This window comes from Ovis canadensis, chromosome 20 (assembly GCF_042477335.2).
Source record: "Ovis canadensis isolate MfBH-ARS-UI-01 breed Bighorn chromosome 20, ARS-UI_OviCan_v2, whole genome shotgun sequence".
NCBI lineage: Eukaryota > Metazoa > Chordata > Mammalia > Artiodactyla > Bovidae > Ovis > Ovis canadensis.
The window spans coordinates 34,199,407-34,212,109 of NC_091264.1; the positions used below are offsets into that span (position 1 = coordinate 34,199,407).

Sequence of the window (12,703 nt, forward strand, 5' to 3'; positions counted from 1 at the left end):
GATTTGTTTAGTCTCATAGGCAAGTGGACTTAGTAACCTACTCCCAATCCCACCAAGAGGAAATTGAGACTCAAAAGGGGCCTTGCATCAAATCACATAGTAAACTAGTGATGGACCTATGATTCAAATTCTGACTTTGGTTTTTAATCCTCAGCTTCTTACCTCTCCAAACTGACACCCATGTCTTTCCCCACAAGGCGAAACTTACTGAGGACTCCGGGGGCCTTAGCTACTAGACATAAAAGTAAAACAGACACAGCGCACATCTTTGAAGTGTACGAGATGCTCTCGTTTCAAGTCCGCCTTCTGGAAATCTCTCTGGAGCAGGGCTCCATTCTCCTCAATGCCAAGCACAGTGATTGCCACTTGCATGCCCCTTGGTCTCATCATAGCAAATGGGGAAGGAAACAGGTACAGAGAGGTGAAGACCCAAGCGCCCAGCTCTTGGTCAACCTGCACAGTAGACCCTCTGCTTTCAAACAATGGGTGAGCCAGCTATTGATCTAACTGGCTATGAGCAACAACAACAAACTTGGCTAATGTATCGTGTAGGTTGTTTTTGGCTACTCAACACAATAAACAATAAACACCCTCAGACAGTCTCAAATGTGTTATAGGACAGGAAATGTAAGATCAGAACCAACTTTAGGGTTTGACAGCTCAGCAGCTCTGGACCCATCAAGGACCCGGGCTCCCTCCACTCTTGCCACATTTCAGTGTACTATTGCCTTTGCCTGAGGCTTGCCCCTCATGGTCACCAGAGAGCAGCAGCCCTTCCAGACTGCACACCCACATCCCAGCACCAGAGGCAGTGACTTGGGGAGTCACTTCCTATAGAATGTTTCTAAGAATCTCCTGAACAAACCTCCTCACAGTACTGGGGGAAACTTGGTCAACAGCCCATTCTGAAACCAACCACAGCCAGGAGGACAGGCTTAGACCATTTATGATTCACCCTTGAACCTGAGGTTAGAACCATTCTCACCTGAGTCACAGGAAGATGAGGAGGGAGTGGGTGGGTGGGGAGGAGGGAGTGGATGGGTGCGGAGGAGGGAGGGATGGGGAAGTAGACTCCTGAGCCCATCAGATCGGCCAGAGGAAGACAGGGGTGGTCAGGATGGAGAGATGACCCCCAACAGCATCTTCTCTGAGCTCCAAGCTGCTTCTCCTGCCAAGACTCCCCTGGGGCAAGGGTCTGATCTCTTCCAAAGTGAAGATAAGACTTTGGGTAGCACAGAGAGCTCAGGGTACTGCTAAGAACGCTGCACCATTCAGCAACGCGAATGCTCACAGAGGCACTCCTCGGGTGCTGTGTTGACCCCAGGTCAATCTTCCTGAGGATTCTGGAGACCTTAATCCAGAGTCAGTGACATGATGGTAAGGGTGGGAGTTTCAGGTCAGGAAGGCTGATAGGGTGAGGCCATTGAGAGCCAAGAGTCTTTTCAGTGCAGGGGAGCCAGTATTCTAAGGTGCTAATCACACCTGCGCTGTCACTGCTGACCCACCCCAGGTACAATACAGGTAGGAAACTGAAATGAGACCCAGGAAGGAACATCAGTATATTTTTTTTCACCTGACTCATGGACTACGATAGGATTTCTAGCCTTGCTAAAATAAAAATCCATTTTTTAGATGGCTGGGTCAAATGCTTTTTGCTTTTCCTTCTGTTATTCCTCTATTATTTTTTCTTTTCTCTTTTTTTAATTGAAATGTAGTTGATTATGGGCTTCCCCAGAGGCTCAGTGGGTAACGAATCTGCCTGCCAATGCAGGAGAGGCAAGAGGTGATGGTTCAATCCCTGTATTGCAAAGATCCCCTGGGGAAGGAAATAGAACCCACTCCAGTATTCTTGCCTAGAAAATCCCATGGACAGAGGAGTCTGGTGGGGTACAATCCACAGGGTCACAAAGAGTCGGACGCGACCGAGTGCTCACACCATTCCACGCCTAGTTGATTTACAACATTGTGTTAGTTTCAAGTGTTCAGCACAGTACTTCAGTTATATGTACATTCTTTTTCAGATTCTTTTCCATTATAGGTTGTTACAATATACTGAGTAGAGTTTCCTGTGCTATGCATAGGTGCTGGCTGGTAATCTATTACACTAGTGTGTCTGCTCCCTGGAGGAGGGCATGGCAACCCATTACAGTATTCTTGCCTGCAGAAGCCCCATGGACAGAGGAGCCAGTGGAGCATCAGACTAAGCACGGCACAGCACAGTATATCTGCTAATCCCATCCTTCTAATTTATACCTCTTCCCTACACTTTCGGTAATCATAACTTGTTTTCTGTGGGTCTTTTTCTATGCCTGTGGGTCTATTTCTGTTTTGTAAATAATGTCATTTGCATCTTTACTTTTTTTTTCAGAGTCCATATATAAGTGATATCACATGACATTTGTCTTTGACTGGGCTTACTTCACTTAGTATAATCATTTCTGGTCTACCCATGTTGCTGCAAATGGCATTGTTTTAATCTTTTTATTACATGTTTTTTGGCTGTGCCATGTGGCTTGTGGGACCTTCATTCCCCAACAAGGGATTGAACACGGACCACGGCAGTGAAAGCGCCAAGGCTTAACACCTGGACAGCCAGAGAATTCCCTATTTCATTTTTTAAAAAATTATATTTGCTTTTGATTTTTAAGAAGAATGAACATATTTTCTTTTGTAATGGGAAAATCAAATGACGTTTGGAAAAAAGAAGTATTTCATACTCATTTCAAACAGCATAGGAAATCCCCACCTTCAATAAGATGTCTGATGATCGATTTTGTACTATTTGAAAATAAACCAGCTTTATTTGAATTAGTCAATACCAATCAAGACCAGAAAACAAATTTATAACTAGTTCAGATGCATGAGGAAAACACTCAGAAATGTCTTCATTAAAAAGGAATTTTACATTATTAAGGCTTGAAAGCAAGTCCTGCTATTTTATCACCACAATTAAAGGTCTTGAGAAAAATCAAGTGACCATCATTGGGAGTGTTTTTATAAAGTGAAATGTTTGATCTTTTATAAAAGCTAGGCTTCTTTGCTAAATTAGTTAACTCTCCAGCTTATAAAATGGGATAGCCAGGTGGTCAGGAAAGAAAGACAAGTTCAAACATCAGTCAGATATTTTATATTTTAAGCATATACATAGTCAATATTGCAAATCTCTATACATAAATACCATAGATGACTGTATCCTTAAAATTATATTTTGCCAAAAAACAGATTGCTTGTATAGCAATAGATTAACCCAAGCTCTACAGTGAGGCAATTTTTAATTTTCTTTTTGGTTGAGGAGGGGAACGTTGGATCCATTTCCTTAAGGAACATTAAGTAAGACTATGCACACTTTGGGTCATACCAAATCACAAAATGAAAGGATCCTGAAACTAAGCTGGGAGGAGAATATTGACAAAGAGGGAGGATGATGCATTCATAGGAGGGCATGTGTTGTTTGGATTACATGCCAAGAGCTGTGGATAGAAACCAATGGGCTGCATGTGCTGGGAGGGTCCCAGAGCCAAGATGTGAACACTTCAGTCCTCACATCAGAACCACTGGGCTGCATGTGCTGGGAGGGTCCCAGAGCCAAGATGTGAACACTTCAGTCCTCACATCAGAACCAGGATGCTTCCCATGCACACTTTTTCTAATGTTCCAGAGGCTTTTAAATGTTATTCTTAAAAATAAGGAAGTGATCCCTTGGGAATCATTGAACTTACTTTTAACCATGAGTTAATTCTGCTCATTCCAAGAAGTCACCAGCGTCTTGGTTCCCTCTGCTGCTGAACCGGCCTCCTGGCCCTTGGATATAGGAGCCACAGACCTACCTACTGGATGTCCCCTGCCCCTAGACCAACTTAATTTCAGACACCAACTCTCACTGTTTTCTCCTGATGGAAAACTGGACACGACTGAGCGACTGAACTGAACTGAGACCTGTATCTTCCTGACACTGCCTCCTTTTTCATTCTGTTTGTCCAGACCTTGCTGATTTCTAGGATCTTAGATCTTCAGGGTCCATTCCAGATGTGATCCATTCTACGACCATTCTAAGATGCTTGGTCTTGTCTTTCTGCAGAGTGGCCAGTGGGTACAGGTGTTATGAAGAGCTTCCGTTGTTTCATTTGACAAATGCTAGGAAATTCAGCCCAGGAAAACTCATTCTTGGCCTGGCCTCTTTCTAATGAAAAGATCAAGCATTTCCATGGCCCCACCAGCAAGATAAGTGAACACTGAAGACAGTATCATTTCTTGGGAAGATGAAACTAGTTTGAGATCTGTGATCAAATAACCCAATGGAGTGTGGGTTTCACTTTTCAACTCATGAGCTTGGTGCCAGGTAACTGTATCGTTTGTTCAAAACAAGACAGCCATACTCATACTGGTAACTCTGAAGTGTCAGGGAATGAAGGTGTGCAATAGAAGGAACTCTATGCTGGACCAATCTAGATTTTACTGATCCAGCTCATCTTTTATAGCTGTTAAAATCTTATCCAATACACTCTCAGGGCAACCTGAGAGGCCGGCAGGACTGAGAAGATGGGTAAATTCAACACAGTTGTTCTGAATGTGATTCTTATTTCTCCCACTGCCTCACATTATGCTAACCCACCAAAAAAAAAGCGATGTGAAAACCAAAGGAAAGAAATAAATCTAGAGTAAAATAGAATCTCAACCTAAGTAAATCCCCTCTTACTGCCACTGAGATGCTTTTTGAGGTATTGATATGCATGCCAGACCAATAACAAGGGTCACTTCCCATCCCAACACTCTGGAGTTCAGGGTCAAACTGCAGACCTTCAATACTCCCTGAGTTGATTCTGAGGACACCTGAGGACCTTTCCACACTGTGGCTGGGAGACGAAAGGCTGTGTACAGGACAAGGTTATGGCCAAAACCCAGGGAGACTGAAGCACGTGGAGAAAAATCTCTTTGGAAAAGAATCATCATAAGGCAATATTATTTTAAAATACTCCGATAAACCTCATCATAGATGTTAAAGCTTTAAATCAATAGTCGGTTGCATCATATGATAATCTGCTGCTGCAGTAAAAAGATATCCCTGGGTTGAGTACCAGGAAATGCATCCATCTAGAACTCCCTCCCTCTGTTAAATGGTTACGGTGGGGTCATATAACTGCTCCAACCCCACCCCTGTGCCCTAATATGGTTATTGATATAAAACTAAGTCAACCACAGAAGGAACAGCTGGAACCAACAATATTGATTTAGTTTGGCTTGTTTGTTTTTAAAGGCTGTGTTTAAAGACTTGTCAATTGCTGGATTCTGAATATCCAGTGTCCTCAGGGTTCAAAACCTCTTCTGTGGGGGGTACTCTGCCTGGGAAGCTACTCCACCTGGGGGAGCTTCTCTGCCAGGGCATCCTGCCATTTTCACTGTGGCTCACCGGCTGTGCTTCTCAGGTATACCTCAAGAACAGGACATCTCTGGGTCTCGGGAAGGTAAACGGCTTCTTAGATCATTGTACTTATGCTGTGATGTGCAGGGAAGGATCTCTGAGGATAACAGAATTTCACACTAATGAAAAGGCCTTTGGGATCATTTAAGCTTTCATCTCCCAAGAGACCAGCATAGCGCTTTTCCCTATTGTCAGAAGGATTGTTTCCTCATTAGTTCGCCTTTTCAAACATCTCCAGGGACAAAGTTAGCAGGGAGTCCTGCAAAGGTTCCCTTAGAGGAGGAAATGAATCCATTCTTCCTGCTTTTGAATGAAAGGTCTCAGGCTTATAAGATGCCCCACTGAGAAATGGCATCTTCCTCTCTGGGCTAAAGGGGACCCCCTGCTTCTTCCCCTCTGCTCTGATCACTGGGTCCCCTTTCTCTCCAGAGATCCCTGGAGGCAGGTAGGTCCAGATATTGCTTGAGTTAGAACCTCATGATGTTTCTACAGGAAAGCCCCGTGCTGTCCTGCCCTCACTGAGCAGCGAGCCAAGTCCTGGGGCTTTTGGGCACTTGGGAGCCTCAGCCTCCATCAACAGGCAACACAGAAGGGAGGATTGTTGAAGGTGAGGGTCTGCGGTGGGTGGACTTTCTCCCAGGGCATTCATGGCAAGAGGGAGCTGACGACTAGTTCATTTTTCTTCATTTCCTCTGCACAGTTCCCTGTGCTCAGGCAGGGTAAGCTTTTAAGGAGGTGAAACTCAAGGAGAATGACTACAGAGTGAAATATTAGGTAAAAAACAGCTTCCTCTTTTTCACTGGGCATTTGAATCAGACGGTAGGAAAATTTACCCAGATGCACGTGTATTTTTTCTTCGAGTTTAAACCACATGGTTTCCCAATCAGAAAGGCCCATGGACTTTCTTCCTAAGGTTCCACGATCAAGCCACCTCCTAAATGTATCTCTCGTGCATCAGAGGCTGCAGCTGAATCAGAGAGCACCCGGCTCACAGACCCACATCCGGGAACAACTTGAAGAAACTGGAGAGTCATTTTTGGTCAGCTGTTGGTATTTTGCTATGAAGATGGCAGCTACGTGACATCACTGGTTCGAGACTTAGATCGTAAGAGGAAAGATCTATCTAGAAGATTCCCAGGGAACACTGAGCCTCATACAAAGTTCTTCTTAGCCTTGTGCATCCATCCCCCCACCCCACCCCCTACTCCCATCTGCTTTCTCAGAGACCAAAATTCAATTGTGGATAAACATAGTCAAACCCAGGCATGTAATCCCCAATGAAACCACTCCCACAAGCAAGCAAACCCCATGGCTGGTAGACCCCGCGGGCCTTTTGGCATCAACACTCCACCTCTCCCCTCCCCTTCCCAGTCACCCCAGTTTGAAATGGCATGCCAATTTCCCTTCCTGGCAAGGCCTAGACAAATCAGCATCAAGCCAGGTATGTGATCACATCAGACTGTGCCCAGCTGTCTGAAATAGTTTTCCAATCTGGCCTTCAGTGCCCGAAGTGACAAAAGTGCCAGAAAGTGGTGAGTGACTGGAGGTGTGTCTGCCAGGTGCCCAGACCCACATCTGCCCCACCCACTCTCTGTCCCCCCTAACACAGCTGTGCACCTCTTTCTAATAAGAACTAAGATGGCGTTTGGCCTTGGAGTTACTGACAGAGAAGGGTGGACAAGAACAGTGTGTTGCAGAATTCTAATGCATCTGAGGAGATATTTCAATATTGGCAAAAGGGGCCAGTGACAATCCCACAGACGGGGTTCCCGGGGCACCAACCCCAAACACACGGACCCCAGTCCAGGTCGGAAAGGCTGACAGCTTGACCGTTTCTCTCATTTCTGCTTGCGGGATTCCTGCCTGACCAGAGGGGGATGGCGCTGACTCTGGTCAACGCCAGCAGGCTGGGGGTTCCAAGGATGGCCTGATGGAGACAGAAGTTTCCAGAGGCGGCGTGGAAGAGGAGTGTGTGAAGCCGGAGTCCTTGGGGCGACGGTGGAGTCCTTCTGCAGCGGCGATGGGGCGAGACGGCCAAGCTCAGGATCGGCTGAGGCGTTTGGCCACGTCCGCGTAGGCCAGCTCGATCTCGCTGTCGGCCGCGCAGGTGTTGGTGAACTCATCCCGGGCGTAGGCGTTCTTGAGGTACCGCCACAGACCCGTCATCTCAGCCGGGAAATCGTAGTTGCGGTACTTCTTGGCCACAATCTGCAAGAGAGATGGTGTTAAAGCGTGAAATAGATCACCGGGAAGTGTCGGTGATGTGGCAGCGTGAAATAGATCACCGGAAAGTGTTGGTCATGTGGCCCCGTGTGTGCACAGCGGGAAGACCCTCCATGTGTCCCCAGGGGCCAGCAGCAAGACACTTGTGGGGCAAGGTGACTGTGCGGCCTTTTTAATGCAACACTGTTTTAATTACCATGTGCTATTTATTTGTGTTGTATTATATTTTACCAAGCAACTATAATTTGTCCTCTGATCTAGTAATTCCTCTTGTAGGTATTCCTTTTCTTAGGAAATATCATGAGTGTACAAGAAGATTTAGTTTCTTGTAAATAGGACTGCAGGACTATTTGGAAATAGCAAAAAAAAATTTAAAAAGGTATACAATACAAATGTCCAACAACACACGAAGGGATAAATACGTTGCCATATATACATGCAGTGGTGTACTGGAGAGCCATGAAAAATGAGGTTGCAGAGGAAATTCCAGGGACTTGAAAAACGCTTCAAGAGACTATTCAGTTGGAAGTACAATATAAAGCATTAGGAGAAATATGTATGATGAACAGAAGTATAGACACCAATCTGTTAGCAGAAGATACATCTGACATAATTATAGACAACTTTTTTCTTCCCCCATCCAGCCTTATCTACAGAAGGGAATACAAAGCAAAAAACATGCAAGTTAGATGCCAGAATGCATATGGAGCTTCAGGGTATGTGGAGGTGAACAGACGGTGATTCCTGTTCTCTCCCTGGTCTGCCCCACTCGGGGCTATGGACCTGAGCCTTCTGGGGAAGTGGTGTTTGTATTGAAAGACAATAGCATAGTGGTTAAAAGTGTGGGCTCTGGATCCCAGATGACTGGATCTGTAATCGTGACCCCATTACTTGACAATGGTGTGATCTTGGACGAGCTGCTTAACTTCTCTGAGCCCCAAATTCTTTTTCTCTAAAATGGAGATAATAAGATGACCTATCTGGGAGTAGTGAATTAGTTAATATACATAAAAGTGATCTGGGGGAGGTGCTGGCTTTAAGTGCTCAAGAAACATTATCTAATGTCAGAATTCATTGAGACCCATCACATCTTCTTTATCCATTCATCTGTCAATGGACATTTAGTTTGTTTCCATGTCTTGGCTATCGTATAGTTAGAGTTTTGACCGTTCCAAACTCTTCCCTTTGCCCCCTGCCCTGAAGAAGGAACTACAAGGTACATATTGCCTCCCTAGTTCTTAGGTACTTAGCACTTCTTTATATTAAATTCTCTCGGTTAATATAACTGGTTTGGGCAGGTCAGTACTGAAGCCACCTGGCAGTGTCTGTCCATCTAGGATAGGTGTGGCCAGTGAGCACAAGTGATGGGTTCAGGGTCCTTGGACAGAGCCCTCTCTTCACTGCAAGATGAAGGGGCCTTGGGCTTGCCCACAGCCTTAAGAAGAGGTTGTCTTGGGTCAGGAGAAAAATCTATGCAGGGGTGGAGGCTCCAATGAGGGAAGCAGCTTGAAACTGCCAGAGAGAATGAAAAAACCCCACAGAATATAAATTGGTGCAGCCACTGTGGAAAACATATGAAAGTTTCTCAAAAAACTAAAAACAAAACCACCATATGATTTGGTAATTCCACTCCTGAGTACATATCTTAAAAAAAAAGAGAGAATACAAATTTGAAAAGATACATGCACCCCAATGTTCACAGAAGTACTGTTTACAATAGCCAAGACATGGGAGCAACCTAAATGTCTACCAACAGGGGAATGGATAAAGAAGATGTGATACCTATACACAAGGGAATACTACTCGGGCATGAAAAAGAATGAAATTCTGCCATTTGCAACAACGTGGGTGGACTTACAGAGCATTATGCTAAGTGAAATAAGTCAGACAGAGAGAGACAGATAACGTATGTTACAATTTATATGTGGAATCTAAAAAAGAAAACTAAACACAGAGAACAGACTAGTGGTTACCAGAAGGGAAGGGCACAACAGAGGTAGGAGATTAAGAGGCACAAAAAACTGCTAGGTATAACATAAGCTCTAAGTGTGTATTGTATAATACAGAGAATATAGTCGGTATTTTACAGTAACTATACATGGAGTATGGACTTCCCTGGTGGTTCAGATGGTAAAGAATCTGCCTGCAATGCAGGTTTGATCCCTGGGTAGGGAAGATACCTTGGAGAAGGGAATGGCAACCCACTTCAGTATTCTTGCCTGGAGAATTCCATGGGCAGAGAGAGGAGCCTGGTGGGCTCCTCCTCCTTCGTGGGGTCACAAAGAGTTGGACACGACTGAGTCACTTCCATACCACCATACATGGAGTATAGCCTTTAAAAATTGTGAATTACTGTTGTACCCCTGTAACTTATATTGTACATGAACTATACTCCAATTTTTAAGATGGAGAAAAGGAAAGAAAAAGAGCCATAATAAGGTCAAGACATCTATTTAAAAAAACTGATCCCTGGGGTGGCCTTGAGTGTCTCGGTGCTGGAATTTATTTTCAGGTTTTTAAAGGATATAATTTGAACTGGGAAACAACAGAGACTCAACATATGAATTTATATTTGTGTTTATATGTATAGCTCCCTTCCTGTTAGCTTCAGGGGCTGAACAGGTCCCTGTGCCACGTGAGGCTCTGGGGGTGGTGGGGAACAAGGGTCTTGGGGGAGACGACAAGAGTCCCACATGCCCCTCCCTGCCCAGATCCATACACCCTGAGCTTGACCAGAGCTGGTTCTTTCCTCACATGTTGGCTCGAGGCGGGAGATGAGAATAGGAGGCAGCCAGACAATGAAAGTTCAAACCAGGCTGTCAGCGAGCAGCAGGGCCAGAGCAACTTGGCCTGCAAGGATGCAGATAATGCTGAAGGAAAGCCAATGAAAGAGAGAGAGGGAACGCGCGCAGGAGAAGCTCTGACGTCTGCAGGAACCTCCATGCTCATGTTCTGAATTTGCTTTCATATGAAAACAGTTAGCTCCCCCAGCCCAGATTAAGTCTTGGCATCTGCAGCCAAACTGGAGGTCTGACTTGGCTCTCCTTTCATGCTTTCTGCACTTTAGAGGCTTGCCAGGGCTCTGGGCTCTGATAAGCTGGATCAGCAGAAATCCAAGGAGATGGGAAGCGAGGCCCAGCCTTTGTCCCTTTGTAGGTCATCCTCCCTCTGATCTCCAGCTCCTCCAAGTGAATGACGCACTGAACATCATCCAAGGATGGGCGTAACTGGGAGTCTAGGGCTGGAAGGAACTGGAGGAACCGGAGGATGAAGCATGGGGCCTGGGAGGTCCATTTGTCCACCTAATTGGACACATGATTCTTGAGTGGGTGGTCCAACCATGTGTGACTGAGAGACGGGGAGGAAGAGAGGGGAAGAGGTGAGAAGGAAAATAATCATCCACACCTCTTTTTTCAGACATAAGAAAAATTACTTCCCCAAAGAGTAAACAACTTGTCCCAGCTCCTCCTGGTGCTGTCTCTTGGACAGCAAGGAGATCAAACCAGTAGGTCCTAAAGGAAATCAATCCTGAATATTCATTGGAAGGACTGATGCTGAAGCACCAATGATTTGGTCACTTGATTCGAACAGCCGACCCATTGGAAAAGACCCTGGTGCTGGGAAAGATCGAGGGCAGGAGGAGAAGGGGACAACAGAGGATGGGATGGTTGGATGGCACCACTGACTTAATGGACAGGACTTTGAGCAAACACCGGGAGATAGTAAAGGACAGGGAAGTCCGGCATGCTGCAGTCCATGGGGTTGCAAAGAGTCAAACATGACTGAGTGGCTCATCAACAGCAGAACTTGAGTCTCTGGACTTCTAGAATGGTGTTCTTCCCATGACTTCTGATAGTGTTACTGATAAAATCATATCACCCATAATGGTGCCACTTCGTCCTCAGGAAAAGAGAATAAAGGATGTTTTGAAGGTGGGGTGAGTGTGCGATTATTAGTAACTTCAAAGACATACAGCTTGGCCAGACTTAGCAATCACTATCGGCTTGGCCCTGAACCCCAAAGTGTCTTCGTATGAATGGATTGCATTTGCTCTGCCCATCAGCCCTGGCAAGCATGATTCCCTCCCAGGCTCCAGCCCTGATGCATCCCTTGGGAGCACCAGGGCAAGCACAGCTTATGTTTCAACTTCAACTGGTATGTGCTCTGAATGAAGGGTTCTGATTTCCAGCTCAGGACATCAGCCGAAAACCAACAGGCAGATATCCAACTGATAAATGACTGCATCTGATTCTCCTTAGTGACAGGTGGAAAGAAACTGAGCCTCACAAGCTAGGTGATCAAATGGTCAACCAATGAGTGTTAATTAAAGAGCCACCATGTACCCACCATTATGCTTGGAGAAGATCTATCATCACAGAGCTTTTTGTCTAACTGAGACAGTAAGATATCACCAGATGTAGAAATATAGAGCAGTCTAGCTCTATGATCCCACTGTCTTCTTCTCTGGATTGATGAGGGTCAGAAAAGGATGTGCTAGAAAACAAACTTATGGTTATCAAAGGGGAGAGTGGGGGCAGGGGAGATAAATTAGGAGTTTGGAATTAACATATACACACTACTATATATATATATTAATAAAATATCTAAACAACAAGGCCCTACTGTATAGCACAGGGAACTGTATTCTAATATCTTATACTAACCTATAATGGAAAAGAATCTGAAAAACAACATATATACATGTATATGTTATAGTTGCTGTTATTTAGTTGCTCAGTCATGTCTGACTCTTTGTGACCCCATGGACTGTAGCCCACCAGGCTCCTCTGTCCATGGGATTTCCCAGGCAAGAATATTGGAGTGGGTGGTCATCTCCTTCTCCAGAGGATCTTCCCAACCCAGGGATCGAACCCAGGTCTCCTTCATTGCCACCAGGGAAGCCCAGTTTAGAGAAATTCAGGGTACAAAACTGCTGTCTTCAAATGAGATGAAGAGAGCAGCCCTGTTCTGTGTTGCTCCAGAGAACCAAGCAAGCAGGGAGGCAGGTTTAGGCTCCATGTAAGGTAGGATGGCTCTTAATAACTAGAGCCGTCAAAAATG

General features: G+C 45.2%; 1 protein-coding gene across 2 annotated transcripts in view; it reads right to left on the reverse strand.

Annotated features, from left to right (window-relative positions):
* Positions 1–3,112: 3,112 nt before the first annotated feature.
* The window catches only part of CLIC5 (chloride intracellular channel 5), a 165,097-nt gene continuing 155,506 nt past the window's right edge, over positions 3,113–12,703 (reverse strand). For both annotated transcript variants that reach the window (XM_069563986.1, XM_069563987.1), the window contains exon 6: positions 3,113–7,627. In XM_069563986.1, coding sequence (XP_069420087.1) covers positions 7,460–7,627 — 168 coding nt within the window. In that variant the 3' untranslated portion in view covers positions 3,113–7,459. The remainder of the gene's footprint in view (positions 7,628–12,703) is intronic.